At 37.0% G+C, this 21,168-nt stretch overlaps 1 protein-coding gene and 1 pseudogene across 1 annotated transcript; one reads left to right on the top strand and one right to left on the bottom strand.

Annotated features, from left to right (window-relative positions):
* Positions 1–2,249, top strand: LOC132279972 (equilibrative nucleotide transporter 8). Its single transcript, XM_059782058.1, has 2 exons — positions 1–517; positions 1,360–2,249. The coding sequence occupies exons 1-2, from the start codon at positions 1–3 to the stop codon at positions 2,052–2,054; spliced, it is 1,212 nt and encodes a 403-aa protein (XP_059638041.1). The 3' UTR covers positions 2,055–2,249.
* Positions 2,250–2,804: 555 nt separating this feature from the next.
* LOC132278429 (G-type lectin S-receptor-like serine/threonine-protein kinase SD2-5) lies at positions 2,805–20,641 on the bottom strand (annotated as a pseudogene).
* Positions 20,642–21,168: the final 527 nt, after the last annotated feature.

Genomic DNA, 21,168 nt, shown 5'->3' with positions numbered 1-21,168 from the left:
ATGCAAAAGCTTGAAGGAATGGAAGGTGTGAAAGAGTGTAGAGATCAAACTGAGCCCAGAGACACTTACAAGATTGCTTATATAATCCATTTCTTGCTTGGAGCAGGCAATTTGCTTCCTTGGAATGCTTTAATCACTGCTGTTGATTACTTTGGCTATCTTTATCCAACCAGGCATGTCGAGAAAGTCTTCTCTGTGGCTTACATGAGTTCTTCAATGCTGGTTCTAATTATGATGGTGAGTTGGGGTAGTTGGAATAAAATGCTGAGCTTTAGATTGAGGATGAACTTGGGTTTTTCCATGTTTGTTCTGTGTCTTCTTGTAACACCAGTGATGGACTGGGCTTGGTGCTGCACTGAATCAAAAGGGAAATCAAGTGGAGCCTATGGCGTGACGGTCGCGTCAGTTGTGGCGTGTGGTTTAGCCGACGGATTGATTGGAGGAAGCTTGATAGGATCTGCAGGCAAGCTGCCAAAACAGTATATGCAGGCTGTTTTTGCTGGAACTGCTTCTTCAGGTACCATTTAATTGTGAAAAACTCTGCAACTTTCTTGCTCTTCTCTTCTCTGAGTCGACAAAGAGAAATTTTGGTTAATTTGGTGGCCAATGTAGTTTATATGTAATTTGCATTTAACTTACTGTTTCAATGATTCCTAAAAAAGACAGGCTAAACTGTTTCTATATGGAGAAAGATACAAAGGTCCTCCATAGGGGTTCACAAAAAAAGTAATCCTATAAAATAATTTTTCAAGCACCATATTATGATTATTATCACCTCCACTATTTTAAGGAAGATTGTTGAAACTATAGCATTCCTCTTCTGAATTTACTTTTTTTTCCAGATTCTTATTTTGCCATGAAAAATATGTTCATGAAAGCAACTGAACTATCCCTAACTGGCATGGCATAACGTGACTGGTAGCATGGTTATACCTTAATCCAGGTCATTTTAAAATCATTTTTAGAGATCAATTAATGTCGTTAAAATGATTTTGTTCACCTGTAAAACTCAAAAAAATTCTACAACTAAAGATCATATAAGCATAGCGAAATAAAGATTAGCAGATACAGATAGAACAACACATCCACATGATTCTCCAACAATGGGCTACATTAAAAGTGACCCTGAAGTGATGAAATCTACTCTCAACTGAATAGTTACAAAGTAGCTGTGAAAGAAAAGAATTTTGAGTACCTTCGCCAAAATCATCTTCATTATAAGTAGTAGTATTCTTCCTTTACCAGCAGGGGGCCTTAACTAGTAAGAGAGTAATTCAAGTGAAAAGATGAAAGATTATATTTTCAGGCAAAATATCAGCTCACTCACTTCTCCTGATTGAATGCATTGCTTGCTAACAGGTGTTCTGGTTTCAATCTTGAGGATAACAACAAAGGCATTGCTTCCACAAACGCCACAGGGCCTCAGAACAAGTGCTCACTCCTACTTTATAGTCAGCATAGTCATATTGCTGGGCTGTACCATTTGTTGCAATCTTTTGTACAAGTTGCCTGCCATGAAACAGCACTACAAACTTCTTCAAGATGACTCGCTAATTTCAAGGCCAAATTTATGGAATGTGACAAGAAAAATCCGGTTGCCGGCTTTTGGAATATTCATAATTTACACCGTGACTCTGTCCATCTTTCCAGGATTTATAGCAGAAAACCTTAAATCCAATATTCTCAGAGATTGGTATCCTATTATGCTTATCACAATGTACAATGTCTCAGATTTTGTAGGGAAGTCTCTAACTGCAATACATGTTCTGAAGAGTGTTGAAAATGCTGCATGGGCTTGCATTGCCAGGCTTTTGTTCTATCTCTTCTTTGCAGCCTGCCTACATGGCCCCAGTTGGCTGAAAACTGAGGTACCAATGGCATTTCTGACAATTTTGCTTGGACTAACCAATGGATATCTGACAAGCGTCATCATGATCCTCACTCCTAAATCAGTGCCATCTTCAGAAGCCGAAATGTCAGCAGTTGTGATGGCTTTGTTCTTGGGAATGGGGTTGGTTGCTGGCTCAGTTCTTGGCTGGTTCTGGATCATTTGAAGCCTATATGAGCTCTTTGATTATATAGGCTAGTTGATCAGAGAGTAGGGTATTCTACATATAGAAATCAAAGAGCCAATCAAGGTAATGCCTACAAACAAATTAATGATATCCTATTCAGTCAGATAGGACTTATTTGTAATAGTTCTTGAAAATTTTAGAAAACTGAAGTTCGTTCTCTGTTATATTTCCTAAATCTGTTACCTTCTTCAATGTGAAATTTTATAAATTTGGTACTCTAGAGAAAGATGAATTTCCATAAACTGTTTAAAAACTAAAATCTGACAAAAGATACCAAATGTTCTGTTTGGTTGCAATCCATGGAATGAAGGAAGTAAACAAAAGAAGATTTGGAATATCTCCTACACGTTGATGGAAAATAAACCAAGAATATAATTTATGTCCTACATCAACCTAGAAAGTATCTATCAGGGTTCAGCATTTGTTAAGTACGGTGTTATAATGCCCAGAACTTGATCAAATGTTTGGGACACTTAATAAATAGAAACTCCAAACAAAAATGATAATATAGGTATCTTAACAACATAATAAATTTACCCTATACCATGGAAACAAAAAAAAAAAAAAAAAAGAAAAGAAAAAGAAGAAGAAGAAGAAACAACAACATAATAGGTTGTTAATTTTACCAGGTCTTTCTCAAAAGCGTACATCTCTCATCATCTTGGACCTGATAACTGCACACCGGAAAGGTCTGAATCAATGCGGCAGCAGGGCTCCTCTTTGATAGGTTTAACAAAGTTTGCAAAGAACCATCTGGGAGGAGCTTGGGGGCTGAGCTACGGTACGGGATCCTTCAAGCATTTGAACTACTTTAGCCATGGATGGTCTTAGAGACATGTCCCTATGTATGCACCAGAAAGCAAAGTGATTACCGTCCCGTTGCTTTCATGAGTATTAAGCTTTGAATCAAGTATCTCTTTCAGCCTCCCTTCATCTAGCATCCTGAGGGCATAACTGGGGAAGTGGGCTTTCTCTGAACTCACCTCTGGCTTGAAGTTCCTCCTTCCCCCAATGATTTCAAGCAAAACCATGCCAAAACTATATACATCACTCTTCTCTGATATGGGAATGTCTGTTACCCACTCTGGTGCCAAGTAACCCCTTGTGTCTCTTGCCATTGTGACCACACAACTTTGTTCCCTTGTCATCAGCTTTACCAAACCAAAATCAGAAATTTTGGCTTGGTAGTTGTCATCAAGAAGCACGTTTTCGGGTTTTATGTCATAGTGAACAATCTTTACACTGCAGCCCTCATGGAGATACGCCAATCCTTTTGCCATTCCCAGAGCTATTTTAAATCTTGTTTCCCAGTCCAATGTTAAACCTTCACGGCCGTCGTTGAAGATCCATCTATCCAAAGACCCATTTGTCATGTACTCGTAAGCAAGAAGGCAGTGAGTCCCCTCTTTACAGAAGCCTCTGAGCTTCACCAAGTGGACATGGCGAATGCTGCCTATGGTGGTGATGTCGGCTTGAAATTCTTTCTTACCCTGACCAGCACCCTCCAGCTTCTTCACAGCAATTTGAGTCCCATCTTTAAGCATCCCTTTATAAACGGAGCCAAACCCACCATGCCTCTTCTGTTTTATTTTGTTCTGCTGATTGTGTGTCTGTGTGTGTTTCTTTGGGTCCGATAATTGATTGATGTTTCATTTCTAATTGAAGAATTTGGAAAAAAGAAAGAAAAAAGTGTTTTGGTTTCACCATCTCATTCATTAAAATAGACCATCATTTTATCAACTGATAGTTTTGTTCTGATTTAGACCGGCGAATCTTGTACCTAAACCTGCCTGTTTTTTCCTTATCTGGTGTTCTTTTGTATATTTATAAATTAATTTTCCCAAAATTTGATCTTCTATTTTCATATATGAGTTCAATCCTGAAAATTTTATAACCCTCAGGTGGTTGTTTGCTCGGATGGAACTGATGAAACTTAATATCAACAATGATGACCTTGCTGAAGGCCAATGTTCCACCAGTGTTAGCGTGACCGAAAATTAAAATCCAGCTAGCTAAAAAAGCCTCAGGTGGTTGTTTGCTGGGACGAATGGAACTGATGAAACTTAATATCAACAATGATGACCTTGCTGAAGGCCAATGTTCCACCAGTGTTAGCGTGACCGAACATCTGAATCTGTTTTATTTTTCACATAATTTGTTACACGCATTCTTTTATAGTGTATTTTTATTTATTTATTTATTTTTATCTAAACTTATTTTATGATGAGCGCTGAAAAGTGTGCATTTAAACTCCTTAAGCTCGAGTATTCTAGGACCTTTATCTATCTTACTTTCCTGTCGTTTTAGACTAATTTCATGTTATTGTCCTTTTCAGGTGCTTATCCCCAAAATAAATTAATTCAGCCAAATTAGAGTATAAAAGAAGTAATCTCAAGCTGAATGGAAGAATGGAGCAAAGTGGTGGAAATCAGCAATCTTCGATCGATTAGGAATATTTTAGATCGATCTCACATTGATCGATCTCACCTCACTAAGATGGATTAGACCCCTTATCCTTATCCTCAAAGAATTTCCATCTTCGATCAATTCAACTTTCTTCAGATCGATCAAATTTCATTGATCTTATCCCCACCTACCACTTCTGTCTTTTTCCCAAAATATTCCAAAAATATCTCAGATTTGTTTTATTCCAAAAAGGCGCCGCCAAGGATTGATCGATCTGGCCTAAATTTGATGGATCTGGCCACAGTTTGATCGATCTCATCTGAACTCGATCAATCGAACCTCATCAAGTCTGAATTAAAACAGAGTCCAGCTCATTAAAAGATGACTCGTGGTGCAATCATTGAAAGGACCCTAGTGCACGAGACCTGACCATTGGGTGTCACACTTGAGTTACCTATAAAAGCATTTTGAGCCATTTTTATATAATATCTTCACATCTAGAGAGAACATAACTTAGAATCATATATCTTGAAGAGGAGGCTAGAGCTTAGAGAGACATACACTATTTTGGGAGTTCTTCCATTCTTCTAGGGTTTCCATCAAGAAGAAGAGTATTTCTACCATGGAGATGGCCCTTGAGGGTTGGATGACTACATCAATGAGTGGCTAAACATCTTCTTGGGGCTAGAGTTAGCCCTAAGTATGTCTTCTAGACCTTAATGCTTTGTATTTTGAGGGGATTTGTGTTGTAATGTTGTCTTGACACTTGATTTATGTATGAATCTTGTTCTTACAATGATTTGTGTTCATTAATACTTCCAATTGATCATTTCATTTTATCCATATGTCTATGTATGTTAGAGTAGATGGTCATATGTTTATCTCTTGGTTTTGTGATATTGATGCATGTCTATGTGTATTGATGCTATGAATTTAGAGATTGTCAAGGCATAGTGCTTAAATAGTATACTCTTGTGGTTTGTTTGATGGTTTATACTCATTTCTCGATGGATTGTGCCTCTACCTTAGTTTAATTAATTTAATTTTCATGTCCCTAGCTTAGAAGTAGTGTAGTTGCTTTACTTTCTTAGATACGAGGATAATCCATGCTTGTTATTTGATGTTCCATACTTATGAGTGCAAGTAGTATAATTCTCTAACTTGTTAGTGTGTTGATTGAGAGCTTAAAGGAAGGAATAATGGCTTAGTTTGATATATTGTGCTATTCACTAGGTTGTTTAGACAATTTATACTTAATTAGTCAATCCATGCTTGTTGATTCAATCAATCACACCTCATTGTATTGCAACACATGTTTCCTCTCATTTATTACACATTGAATGTCTAGAATGGTGATGTTTAGTGGTGACTTCTAAATCCCAAGACCTCTCTCTCTTGTTCTCTACCCTTTTATTTATTTCAAGTGCTTTATATTGAATTCATTTACATTGTAGTTTAATTAACCAAACAAACAATCTTTTGATCATTTGACCTACTAATTTGACCTTGTTTCCATATTAACATTTTCCCCAATCCCTTGGGACGATCCCTACTCACCCTAGCTATATTAATAGTTAGAGGTAGTAGTGGCTCTTTATAAATTTAAACTTGGCCACACTTTTATTACAACTTTGGGTGTTAATACGACCTTGAGAAAAAGCACATCATTTTTCACTTACCTATTTTGTAGGAATTTGTACTTTTGGGTGTTTCAGAAAAGAATGCATACAGATTGCAGAAGGAAGTTTTTGAGTCGTAGATCTTTGGCTTTTAAAAAGATAGCATGTTACCCTGACAATTCTATTAAATATTTTTAATTCGGTCTGTAATAACTTACGACTTATCTTTATTTTGGTCTGTAACTTATGACTTGTGACGACTTAATCTTTATCTTTGGCTTTTAATCTCTTTTTTAGACTACACCACTACGGTACAAAATTTCTATTAATGTTTGTTAGTATTTTAATTTGCTAGTATTTTAATCTTTGGCCACTTTAAACAGGTTAAGCGGGTAAACACCTTAAATAGGTTAAGTGGGTAAACACCTTAAACAAGTTAAACGGGTAAACATGTTAAAAAGGTCGTTAAACAGGTCACGTTTGGTGCGTCTAACACGACTCGTTTATTAAACGGGTTACACGTGTCGTGTCGTGTTACCAGTTTTATAAACATGTTGTGTTCAGGTTTAAGATATGTGACACGGTTATTAATCGTGTCGTGCTCGGGTTGACATGTTTTGTGTTATACCTTTAGTTCGACACGACACGATTATGATATGCGAACTCGAATTGCCACCCCTATTCCCAGTTTTGTCAAACACAAATGTTAAAATATTATGGCTCAAATCAAATTGCCAACTCAGCAAACAACTTGGCAGCTAAGTTTTGTCATCACCCATTACATCATCATCTTGGGCTTCAAGTTTATGTGATCAACAACTGTGATACCCTCGGATCTGAGACATGGGTTGATCAGGTCCAAGCCTAAACACGAGGGAAATATCAAACAATTAATATTTAAACGAACACAGATTACAAAATGAAATAAGAAATAAATAATTAAAGGCTGAAAGAATTCTAAAATATAATCCTCAAAAATTAAATACTTAAAATCCAAAACCTCTAACAGTTAAACAACTCGGGAATCTATCTATTGGACCCCTAATACGAAAATCCAAATTGAAATGTAAATAACTAAAAGAACATAAAAAAATCTAAATCATGGAAAGAAGTCCTACGTCGTTGGAAGAGTGAGTGATAGTCTCTGCTTAGCACGATCAGGTCTAAGTCTTGAACTGGCGAATACCTGAAAAATAGAAGTGGGTCAGACCCACGAATAAGTTCCATCCTACTACAATCTAACAGAGACTCGATACGTATGTACATCCTAACCAACTCAATAATAACTATGTAGTCCGTACATATATATATATCCACACTATGGGACTCTCACTGAACTATGATAGTCTCAACCTGAGTAGAAGGCAACATACAAAACGCACATGAGTGGGTATGACTACCTAAGCCTAACAGGGTAGACCTCAACCAACATAGCCAGCTACACATCCTACTGCATATACGCTCCCTAACCGTCGACTTTGAGACTCAAGCTCAAATCGCGGTACTATAAATAAATATTTAAAATTCGATCCCATCCATCCATAAGAAATTCAGTTAGTCAGTCAGCTTGTACAGCTTCTTTGACTTCGCATAAATAACAAATAATCCAATTAGTAATTCAGCTTGTGCAGCTTCTTTGACTTAAGTATAAGTAGGATTTATTTTACAATCCGTTCCCTTATTCCAGCATAGGTAGGATTTAGTATTTTGAAACTAATCCGCCCTTAGTATGCCACCATCCCATACCGGTGCATACAATCCATACATTCCAGTAGTTGATAATACAGGTAATGAATACAAATACCAACTAATTTACAGAATCCATATAATTGACTGAACATAAATAAATGTTTTCATCAATTAATTCCATAGCAAGCATAATAACATTGGCCAATTATCATGCTTATATTTTCAGTCTAATAATTGATGCAGTAAATGCTGAAATTTAAACATCAATTTAATCCTTAACAAGCATAACAAAAATATAAGATTTGACATGCTTATTTGAGATTTCTGAAGCATATTATCTGGAATATATCACCGAGAATTGTTATTCTAAAATTTAGCAAATTTAAAATCCTTTACAACCAAGAACAGTAAACTAGTTTATTTAAAAACTGTCTACGGTTCAAGTATAAACCCCAGTTGGTTTATTTTTCCACTAACCTACTCTTTGAAGTTTTAATAGGGCTTAGGACATATCTGAATACCCCAATACAGTTTATACCTGAATCTCAAAATCTTAAAATCCAAGCCCCGTAGCCCAAACGCCAAAAAGCTGAAAAAAAAAAAAAAAAAACTCGAGGGAGCCGCCTCCCTAGTGCATGGAGCTGCCTCCCTCCTTGAGGCAACCTGCTCCATAGTCCCTAGAGCCGGCTCCCTCCTTGAGGGAGCCTGCTTTTTGCTCAGGGGAGCCTCTTCCCCTCCAACGGGAGCCGGCTCTCCTTTTGTTCCCTCTTCGTCTTCAAGTCCGGTGACTTCCCAGACATCTATCCTGCATTCCTAGGGTTCCTAGGTGTCTGAACTAGGTTCCAGTATGTTCAAGAGGCAATTGAATTCTTTATAGAACTACCGACATCAACTTAAACATGTATTGTATAAAAAGAATTTAAATCGAGCAGTTTAGCATTCATGATCACCTACTGTTTCAAACAACTCAACCATGTAAACAGATTAATTTTAGTGTTTTTCCAAGGTGTTCCAGATTAATTAAACTCTTTATACATCAATGGACATGAATTAAATCAGGAGTTATGCAAGAAAGAATTTAAAACAAACAATACACAACTTGAAAACACGTTCCGTTTAAAGTATCTCAGACATGCAATCCAGTTTAATTTTAATCTTTATATGTTCCTGGAATTGTATTACACATGTAAAGAACACGAGTCAAAGGGAGAGAGTTAGGAATAGAACTTGCCTTTAAGTCTCAATCTGAAACCTTGCACCATCATCTTCTTAAATGCTCCGGTGAACTTCGACTACTGTAAACCTTCATTTGTTCTCTCTCTGTCACCACTGTCGTGAATAGGGTTCTAAAACCCTAGGCAGAACTTAATACATATATTTATGGGCCACTCATAAACCTAATTCTAAGTGTAATATGAGACGGAGAACTAAGTCGGCTACAACGTGAAGAAAAAATAAAACAAAACCCTAAATTTCAATTAACGCATTTAACTTAAACATGCAATTACGCCAATGAAAGAAAATACCAAAAATCCAATTAACGAAATTAAACAACAATTAATCAAATCAAATAAGGCAATTTAATTTCACAATTTAAACAACTAAATCAGATAAATAAAACAATTAAATAATAAGCAAACAAGCAATTAATCACACAAAAATGAAATAAAACAATAATTAAAATACCGAGACTATCCTTTTAAAATTAGGGGTATTACGACAAGTATTCCTGATCAACAAGTTGTGGTGCCAGCCATCCATGCGTGATCAGCAAGCCTTGGTTGATTTCTTTGGCTATAAATAGTCTTGTGCCTCATGGTGTAATGCATCCCAAAATCAATTGAGTGAGTTTCTAATATCAGTTATTAAGTGAGAGAGTTTAGGTGTAATTTGGGTTTTGGGTGTGAACCACTTTGCCTTGTATCTCTTTATTTTCATAGTGAAATATTGTTTTGTCTTCTCCTCGTGGACGTAGGTATAGCCGAACCACGTAAATCCTTGTCTCGTTTGTGTGTGTGTCTATTTTATTTTTTTGTCATTTATTTTTTTCTTGTTCTCATAAACTCCTATTCGATCTTTTTTTCATAACAAACTGGTATCAGAGCTCGGGTTCGTGTATTATGTATAGATACTGCTCACGTGTACGGTATTATTCACTAAAACTGTTCACACGTACGGTACTGTTCCTAGATACTATTCAGGTACTGTTCACAAATACGGTACTATTCACGGAGAAATATTTTGGGGAGTTTTTTTTTTTAGATGTCTACCGGATACGAGATTGAGAAATTTAATGGCAAGATTAGTTTCAGTCTTTGGCGCATTAAGATGCAAGCCCTGCTGACACAGCAAGGTTTAAAGAAGGTGTTATTCGGGAAGGATAAGTTACCAACAATTATGTCCGATGAAGACAAGGATGAGGTCGATGAAAAGGTGCGCAGTGCGATTATTTTGAATCTAGCTGATGAGGTGTTGTGTAACGACCTAAATCCACTGGATCCGGATCATTAATCGGGTCCTTACCCAACCCAAAATCATCTAAGGGTAACATAGTCCTTTCATGTTAAATTTATATTTTTAGAATCTAACAAGGATAATATGGTCATTTGTCACATTTCTAGTGGTTTAAGACTCCAAGGACATAATAGTCATTTATTTGGTACCCTTAATAATTAAGGTAAAATCCGGGGGCCAAATAGTCATTTTCGTAGTTAAAATATAATTAATGTATTTTATTTGGGTCATAAAGTAAATACTCACAACTTTAGATAGGTGGAAAGGAATAATTAGGGAAACTAAATAAAAAATGTATGGAACAGGAACCGGTCAACGTGTATACATCACACGTCAACTGGTTTGGGATGTGTACAGTGAAAAAACCCACCGCCAGGATACCGGTCGACGTATGGAAGGCTACACGTCAACTTGTTAAAGACGTACGGTGGAAATGCTCACTGCCAAGATACCGGTTGACGTGTGGGAAGCTACACGTCGACTGGTTCAGGTCAATCGGTCGACGTATGGCATTTCACGTCGACTGGTTTTGGGTTATCCACACTCAATTGCTCACTATCCAAAGAAAACCGAAATATACCAACTTTGATAACAACCACCTATACCACTACACTCACGTACATACTTAAATATATTTCATCACCTAATACAATAACATTACCACATTGTTAACACAATTTATAACACGTTACTTAAAATACACTAAAGGATTTAGTGTGATTAAAACTTAATTACATTTTCCCAATGGCTATACACCAAAATGAATTTAACTATTTCACATGTTGCAAAATAATACATTTTGAGTCAACACCGTACAAAATCAGGCCTAAATATAAAAGATAGCAAAAGAGACATTCTTTTATTCCAGGCTAAGACTGCGGTGGATTGTAGTCCGCCATTTATAACTATATTTGTGAGACCCATCTTCAACCACGTCATGGTCATGCCCTGAAAAATGGTAATAATGGGGTGAGCACAACGGTCCAGTATGAAGTGCCTAAAACGCACTCCTTAATGACCCCGTGAATCCAAACAAAAAATGACATAAAGAAAGAGGGATTATATTTATTTTGGGGAAAAATATACCATCACATATAATCCACACATCACAAATGCAATGTTATGCAAGTCCATGAAATGAGATGTCTCTCCCCATTTCTAAAGCCTTTACTCAAATCAATTTCCTTTGTTTCCAAACCAAATTCCCCTTTTCTTGCCCATGCTAATGCATGAATGCCACATACACTTCATTACTATAAAAACTCATAAGTTATGCCATGAACATAATAGCATGCCTTATTGTGATACCCCTCGGATCCGAGACGCGGGTTGATCAGGCCCAGGCCCAAACCCGAGGGATATCAAACAATTAAAGTATTTTAAATCGAACACGGAATACAAAGTGAAATACGAAATAATATAATAAGCTGAAAGAAACTAAAAGAAAATCCTTATATCATAATTTATCAAATCCGATAACCCAAAACTCCATAAGTACAACTCGGGAATCCATCAATTGGACCCCTTATTAAAATTCTCAAACCAAAACTGAAATAATAGAAATAAAACCCAAAACTAACATAGAGAAGATTCCTATATAATCGGAGGAATGAATATCTGTATCTGCTCTGCACGTCCAAACTCTAACCCTGGAACTGACGAACACCTAAAAAATAAAGGAGTGGGTCAAGCCCACATGCAAGTCCTGATCTACTACAATCCAAACAGTAATCCGATACGCAAATACATCCTAGGAAGACTCAACAATATCTAGAGTAGTCCATATATGTATATGGTACACACTATGGGACGTTCGCTAGTCCAGTAGGTCTGTCTCAGCTTGAACAGAAGGCAACATACAAATACGCACCCTAAGGTGGGCATGAGTACCTAGACCTACCAGGGAACAACACATATGTCCAGTTATCCATCCTAGGCGATATACACGCCCTAACCATGGTCATGAGACTCAAGCTCATACCACGACACATATAATAAGTATATAAAGTCCGTACTCCTAATACAAAATATCATCCATCTGTATAGTGGTCTGATATATGTATAACAAATCCATCATGAAACCATAATAGGTCATTCAATTTATTTGATCGACATGACACAAGTAGGTGATGGACTTAACCTTTATGGTTAATCCATACCTTAATCCAAATTAGGTAGGACTTAGTGTTTTGAACTAATCCATTCCCAATATAGGTAGGTCTTAGTGTTTTGAACTAAACTATCCCTAATATGACACCGTCCCATACTGGTTCATATATATCCATATAAGTAGGACTTAACCATGTTATGGTTAATCCAACTCATTCTAAATTAGGTAAGATTTAGTGCTTGAACTAATTCATACCTAGTATGTCACTGTCCCATACCGGTACATACAATCCTCCAGTTAACATAGTTGACAACCATACTCCAAGTTCTGCACAAGATATATGAATCCATATACATAAATATTAAGCATTCAATACTAGGCCTAAAAACCACATCCAATGCTGTAAACTGTTATAATATATGCAAACATTTACATCCTCCAACAAGATCCATGAATTGATACAATTTAATACAATTTAAGTACCAACTAAGTCCAACCTAAGTATAGTTGGTTATAAATAAGTCACCATACCTAAAACACTGAGGAAACATGATTATATATATCATTGAATCATATAATAAAAATCTGCTAAATTCCAGTGCACAAAACTAGCAAAACGGTGTGCATCGTTTAATTTTTTCTTAAACTTTATATTGCTCCTTCAATTAATCCCATTATAGATTAATGTTCCTTTATACTAAGTTTAGGTCTAAAACAGTTCCATCCAATATTTAAAGTAGTTTAAACACAATAGAAATACTCAGAATAGTCAAAACGACGCACAAAAACCCAGTTTGCAATCTACCGTTTTTCTTTAGATTTATTTTGCTCTATTCCTTAGCTCAATCATGGATTAATGTTTTCCATATTAGATTAAGTCTATTATAGTCCCAACACATCAATTAAAAAAGTTTAAAAGAGATGCTATACACTGTATAACTTAACTACGCACAAAAAAAATCAAAAACCAACCTACTGTGAGAGTTCTGGACTAGAGCAGGCTCAAAACAAAGTAGAGCCTGCTCTTCTTCAACAAGAGTCGGCTCCTAGCAAGGTAGAGCCGGCTCCTAGCAATGTAGATCTGGCTCCACCTCCTTGGGAGCCGGCTCTAAGGGTAGGAAGAGCCTGCTCTTCTCCCCTTAGTTGCCGTTGTCCAGTTCTGCTTCATCTTCCTCAACTCTGGTGTTTTCCTAGACCCTTTGTGATGTTTTTAATCTTTGTTCTAGATTCCACCTTAGTCCTAGGTTCATCTTAAACACAGATATCCATCCATAACATGTGTTGAACACAGGTTTTAAAGCAACGACTACCGAGATACAGTTAGCAATCTGAGCGACCCAAAACAAATTAATTCCATGAATTTAAACACTGTTTTAAAGAACTTGTTCTAGGGTTTAATTTTAGATCTAGATCAACTACAAATCATCCACACATACTCATGATCTCAATTTCATCAAAGCTTAAAACGTAAACACCACAGTAGGACCAAATAACAGAATATCAAAAGTTATACAACAGTTAATACACGAGACTAAACAGAGTTTATATTTGCATCAAAGACATGTTAATATGTTTGATTACATTTGTTTTAGCTTTTATTAAGTCCCTGGAGTCTAACTAGGTATGCACATAACACGAATTAAAGGGAAAGAGAAGAACGGAGACTTGCCTCTGATTTCCAGTTAGAAACTAAAACTGTCGTCTCTAAGTTTTCCATCAACGTTGTCGACTATTGTTCTACACCTCCGGCGTTCTTGGTTCAACCCAAAAGCACTCCCTTACAACCTCCTTAAACCTCTCTGCAAGTTCTCAAGTTTCCATTCTCTGCTTCTCTGTATCTCTCTATCTCACTGTATACGTGAATAGGATTTTATTTGTAACCCTAAACATACGTACAATGCAATATATATAGGGCGTCACTAAAACCCTAAGTCTAATTCTACACCAACCCTAAGTCAGCTACAACGTGAAATTTATTTATTTGTTTTATGTGCATTTTAATTGATTAATTGATTATTTGTTTTATGTGCACTTTGATGTAATTTTCTGGCTATGTGTTTAATTGAAATTGTTATTTATTTTATTAATTGCATAATTGATTAATTGTGAATTATTTATTTATTTTACTTTAATTATTTAATTGTAATGGTTTATGTGTTTTAATTTAATTGGTGTATTTGTGATTTAATTATTTGATTATTAGTAACTTAATAAACGTGTTTTTTTGGTAGCTTAGAATATTTATGTGTGTTGTATTTATAATTAAGTTTAGGGTTTAATTTATGTATAATAGGGTAGCCGACGTATTAATGGGCTGGGATTAGGATTAGGGTCTACTAGGTTACAAATCCTATTCACGACATCTTATCTTGAGAAGAAAAATAGAGGAAAACTAGAGAAGAGAGAAACAGAGAGGTTTGAGGGGAAAATAGGGAGCTTTCAGTTATAGACTATAGGTGTGCCATAGAGGAAGGAAGAGGTTGATGGTGGAATAGAACTGGAGCAGTAGGAAGGTTGCCGGTAGTCGTCCGTTCGTTGGAAACTCCATAGACAGCGGTGAAGATTTGAAACCGGAATCTTAAGGCAAGTTTCATTCTATCTCCTTCCTGTAAACTTGTGTTCTGTGCATTCTATATAGTCTCCAGGAATTAATTAAATTTTTAAAACTGGTGTTTGATGCATATTTGGGGACTGTAAATTGATTAACGTATAAATAACTGAGGTTTGCTTTCTTTGCATAAACTGTTTGGATTATGTTTTAAACTCTGGGAAATTAATTCATAAAGGAATGTAAGGAGTTTCTAGGACTGTTGGGACTTATCTTGCACCTTAGGAACTTTAAGAAAACTTTTGGAATAGAGGATGGAACTTTACCGGAATCAAGGAAGACGAACAGAGAAACATAAACTGTTTTTGTTTCCAGTTTAGATTTTTGTCAATTAATTCATAATGGAATTGGAGAAGTTTCTAGGAGTATTTGGGCTTAAATTGAACCTTTAAAATCCTTAAGAAACTTAGAACAGACAGTTGGAATTTCCGCCAGAACCGAAGACGAAGAACAAAGGAAACAGAGAGTGAAAAACGGAGGCTGGGGAAGTGGAGGCGGCTCCACACTTCAATGGAGGCTGCTCCATTGAAGTGGAGCCGGCTCCACAAGATGTTGAGGTGGCTCCAATATGGGTGGAGCTGGCTCAACCTAAAATTGGAGGCGGCTCCAATTTTATAAAGTGCCCAGTACGTGAATTTTTGTGATTTTTGTTACTCCAGGGGTCAAAAGGCAAGTCTAAACTTGGATGGGGGTTCTTAAATGATGTTTATAACACCTTAAAGACCTAGGATTATTGGTGTAGGCTATGGGAATGGACATCATGAAATATATAAAAATAATATGCATGCTGTCAAAGAGGGAGGAAGATTTAATTTGCTAGTTGTTTTAACAAATTAGGTAGACTGAATTGAAAGGTAATTATGGGATTTTATATCAATAACTTATATAACATTATTAAGTCCCAGGAATGTTGGTTCCTACTATAGTTATAGACATCATGAAAGTTAGATACTAAATTATATGTTGTCAGGAGGAGTGGAAGTTGTAATTGCTAGTTTCGCTTTAGAAAATTAAACGGACTAGTATGGAGATGGTTTTGGCATTCAAATATGATGTGTTCAGTTTATACTTTTGTGTATCAATATATTATGCTCTGGAGTTATATTTGAGGATTAAATGACGTCATGAGATTTAAATATTAACATACATGCCGTCAAGGAGATAGGAGGGTGTGTTTACTAGCCTTTGTTTCAGTAAATATTTCCATACTAGCCTTTGCTAGTATGGAAATATCGGTTGGGAATTTTAATATAATGTGGTTAGTTTAGAATTCTGAAAGTCATTATATCATGTTATGGATGTTAATTGCTGAACTAATATACTTCCTGTTTTGTCAATTATATGGGGAATGGATGGTTTAAATTGTTTATCATTGCTGTAGCAATTTGAACGAATGTTCGTGATATTAATCATATACTGGATGTATAATAGAATCATGCAAATATCTGATTTCTATTTTGTTTGTCTTTGGATGTATTTGATGTTCAATTGAGTGTGCATTATTTATGGATCATTTGCATTATATGTACCGGTATGGGACGGTAACATATCAGGGATGGATTAGATCAAAAAGCTAAGTCCTACCCCTTCAAACATATGGAATGGATTAACTAAACAGTTAACTCCTACATGGATGCATGTCCTGTCAACTAAAACAGTTGAACGACATAATGGATGATTGCTTTATTTTTATTTTTTTCTTGTATTAGGAAGGATTTAAATATATACTTATGGTGCCGTGATACGAGCTTGAGTCTCCTGATCACGGTTAGGGTGTGTATATCGCCTGGGATTGATAACCAGGCCTGATGATGTTTCCCTGGTTGTTCTACTCGAGTTGAGACGGAGTATGTGGGCTGGTGAACGTCCTATAGTGTGTACTTATATCTATATGGACTACTTTAGCTATTGTTGAGCTATCTAGGATGTATCTGCGTATCGGGTTTATGTATGGATTGTAGTAGTATGGAACTTGCATGTGGGCCTGACCTACCCTTATTTTTCAGGTGTTTGACAGTATCAGGTTTAGAGCTTGTTCGTGGGGATGCAGATACAGTCACTCACTCTTCTGACTAAATAGGGTTTTCTTTCTGACTTTAGTTTTGGATTTTAATTCTGTAAAGTTTTATCATTTGGGATTATTAGGGGTTTACTAGTTGGATTCCCGAGTTGTACGGAATTAAAGGTTTAAATTTTATTAAACTTTTATTTGGAGGTTTTCGTATTTAGATTTCTACTCAGCTTATTATTTATTTTCTTTTATTTCGTTTTGTATTCCTGCTTGTTTACATATTGACAGTTGGTATCCCTCGAATCTGTGCTCGGACTTGATCACCCGTGGCTCTAGAATCGAGGGGTATCACAACATATAGGAAAATACAAACCTAAATAAAACCAATTAACCTATTTAATTTTTTAAACAATTACAATAATTTAAATAAAACAATTTAATCAATTAATCAAATAAAATACAATTTAACCAATTAACTAAATAAAAATACAATTAATTAAATAAAAATGCACACAAATAATTAAATTAACAGCAATTAATCAATTAACCACATAAAAACACAATTTAAACAATTAATTAAATTCCAGGACTGTCCTTTAAATATTAAGGGTATTACATTCTTCCCCCCTAACAAAAGGAATTCCGTCCTCGGAATTCGCTCTTACTTTCTTCCCATTATTCAAGAAATTGCGAGCGAATGACATCCTCCCGTTCCCATGTGGACTCAGCCTCATTGTGATGACTCCACCAAACATGCACCAAAGGGATAACCTTATTACAAAGGATTTGAGTCCGACGGCTAACAATACGACATGGTGGCTCTAAATATGTTGTATCCGGCTGCAACTCAATCTCCCCAACCTCCATCCAACAAACAGGCGATTGACACGGTCGACCGTACAATGCCTTAAATGGTGCCAGACCAATAGTCTTCTGGAAACTATTGTTATACGCAAACTCCACAAGTGGCAAGTAATCCTCCTAGTGCCCTTTGAAATCGAGAACACACGATCGAAGCATATCTTCCATGATTTGATTCACCCGCTCAGTCTGTCCATCAGTCTGAGGATGATAAGCAGTACTAAGGTGTAATTCTGTACCCAAAGCCTGCTGAAAACTCTTCCAAAACCCTGACACAAAGTTCGAATCCCTGTCTGATATAATAGACAATGGAATACCGTACAACTTCACAATCTCGGCAATGTAAAGTCTCGCCAACTGCTCCAAAGTGAAGTCAGTACGAATAGGCAAAAAGTGAGCCGATTGCGTCAGTCCGTCCACGATGACCCAAATAGAATTGTGATCCTTGACAGAATTTGGCAATCCTTCCACAAAATCTATAAAAATGCTCCCCCATTTTCATTCCGGTATCAGTAGTGGCTGTAGAGCTCCTGGCGGCCTCTGATGATCAATCTTGACCATCTGACAAGTACTACATCGCGAGACAAAAAGAGCAATGTCCCTCTTTATACCCGCCCACCAAAACTGCCACTTCATAACCTGATACATTTTATCGCCTTCTGGATGAATAGAGAACTCAGAGTGGTGAGCCTCAGTCATCACATCCTTCCTCAAATCATCAGCAGAAGGAACCATTAACCGTCCCTTGTACCTCAAACCTCCATCAGCCTCAACATAGTAGAACGGAACCTCTCCGGAAGCTATCTCGGCAAGTTTGTCAATGCACTGCTGTTCCGCGAGTTGTGCCTTCAAAATCTTGTGAATGATAGAAGGTGTAACTACCATACAAGCTATAAACACATCTGATAATTCATCCACCTTCTTCAACATATTCCACTCAGTAGTGAATAGAGCGGAAAGACTACCAACAGGTCGGCGACTGAGGGCATCCGCCACCACAGTCGCTTTCCTTGGATGATACTGTATAGAAAAGTGATAGTCTTTCACAACTCCAACCACCTGCGTTGCCTCATATTCAGCTCCAGCTGAGTGAACAAATACTGCAGACTCTTGTGATTACTAAACAATCTGAAGGACTCACCTAACAGATATTGCCTCCAAATACGTAAGACAAAGACCACTGCTTCCAACTCCAAATCATGCGTTGGATAATTAAGCTCATGAGGCTTAAGCTTCCGAGATCCATAAGAAATCGGTCACTCCTCCTACATCAAAACACATCCCAGACCCTGCAATGAAGCATCCATGTAAACATGATACTTGATCCCGCTTTGTGGAGTAGCAAGAACCGGTACAGAAGTTAACTTCCTTTTGAGCTCCTCAAAAGCTCGCTAACAATGTTCATCCCACACAAACTGTACACCTTTTTTAGTTAGGTGTGTGAGTGGTCCCCAACGGCACGACACGGAACTCATAAGAACCATATCTCGTGAGAAACGTGGTCTTAGGAACTATCCTGCTCCCTAACCCTCAGCTGATGATACCTAGAACGCAGATCAATCTTGGAGAAGTATGTGGCTTCCCTTAACTGATCACACAAATCCTCGATCCTGGGTAGAGGGTACTTATTCCGAATAGTCACCTAGTTCAACTCCCTGTAATCTATACACAGGCGAAGCGAACCATCCTTCCTCTTCACAAACAGAACCGATACTCCTTGGGGTGAAGTTCTCCTACAAATGAAATCTTGGCTGAGTAACTGCTGAATCTGATCCCACAACTCTCTCATCTCCACTGGTGCCATCCTGTAGGGTGCCCTAGCAATAGGCGTAGTGCCTGGAGCTAATTCAATAACAAAATTGATTTTACGACTAGTTGGCAACCCTGGAATCTTTTGAAAAACATCCGAAAAATCCTGTACAATTGGTATATGATCCAATGATACAGTAACTCCCTCATCCGTTTCCTCCTCCACATGGAACAAGTAAGTGCTAGTACCTCCTTTAGAACGTGACATAGCTACAACGTACCAATCCCGACTAGGTATGGTGAACACAATAGACCTATCATACCAGTTAACTTGGCATGGTAATGCGATAACCAATCCATCCCATGCATCATATCATAAGTGTGTATGTCCAAAACCAAAAGACTGGCTAGAAATCTGAGTCTGCCAGTATCTAGTGTCACAGGCCTATTACTCCTACGTAAAATGGCGGTATTGCCAAAAAGGTGTAGAAATATCCTGAGGTCTATTGCATACATGTGTCACCAACCTAAATCCTAACTGTTCTGAATACTTCGTAATACAAAACACGTAAAGTAAACAAAATACACCGTAAGCTATCCATTTTTTTTTTCTATCATTAAATCTTTGGAATTCTGCCTTCAAAACCAAACCTACCATGTTGATTACACAAGTTCTTTTATAAACTTCTTACCAATCTGTCTCCACACCATGTATTTACAAGCAACTATTTGCTTGCATGTTCCACAAACCCCAATTACCTCACTGGGATAATCATCTATTAATGCAACATAATCATCCCAATATAGTTTAATAAAACCATATCTATCACTAAAATGCTATCACACAACACAATAAAGATAGCCAAAACCACCAGTTGACTTTATTAAGAACTTTTCCAAACTATAAACTGTCAAACGAATAATCATAAAATATTCTTTAACAGAATCCTAATGTACGTGATTAAATCCGCACTACATTCCTACTAATACCTCCTCCATTACTAGTAACTATAAATACTCTTAAAAGAGCAGTTATCCCTGAACTCCAGTGCCCTCAATTTTGGATGCAACGGTATTTCCTCCAACCTGATCTTCTTCGGGGTCTTCCTCTCCGCTTGGCTCAGCTTCGAGCACCACTGAAGTTGTGTTAGGTCCATAGTATGGTGGCCAATCCCGCACGCAAGAAACTTTCCTTGACTTGCACTCTGATGCAACTCCTATTGGAATCAACTCCCTAGTCTCTAATTTCGCCTTCTTGGTCAGCCTTAGTAGGGGAATCACCGGAGTAACCTTCCTCGGCCTTGGGCCCTTCTTTGCTTTCATCGTGGCCCTCATCCTCTTCATAGAGCCAAACATTTTACAATTATAGAATACGCTTGACATCAGTACTTTATAAACGAACCGTAAAGGAATTCAACGAAACCTAAACTTAAGCTCTAATCAAAAGATAACGCTATGCAGAAGTCTTAAACGATAAAATCCTAGAGACACTTGAACCTGGAGTGCTCTGATACCAACTGTGATAC

The sequence above is a fragment of the Cornus florida genome, unplaced genomic scaffold (genome assembly GCF_030987335.1).
Source record: "Cornus florida cultivar Cherokee Brave unplaced genomic scaffold, ASM3098733v1 CherokeeBrave_3.0.0_Hap2_Chr10, whole genome shotgun sequence".
NCBI classification, from domain to species: Eukaryota; Viridiplantae; Streptophyta; class Magnoliopsida; order Cornales; family Cornaceae; genus Cornus; species Cornus florida.
This window is presented reverse-complemented; position numbering and strand designations above follow the sequence as displayed.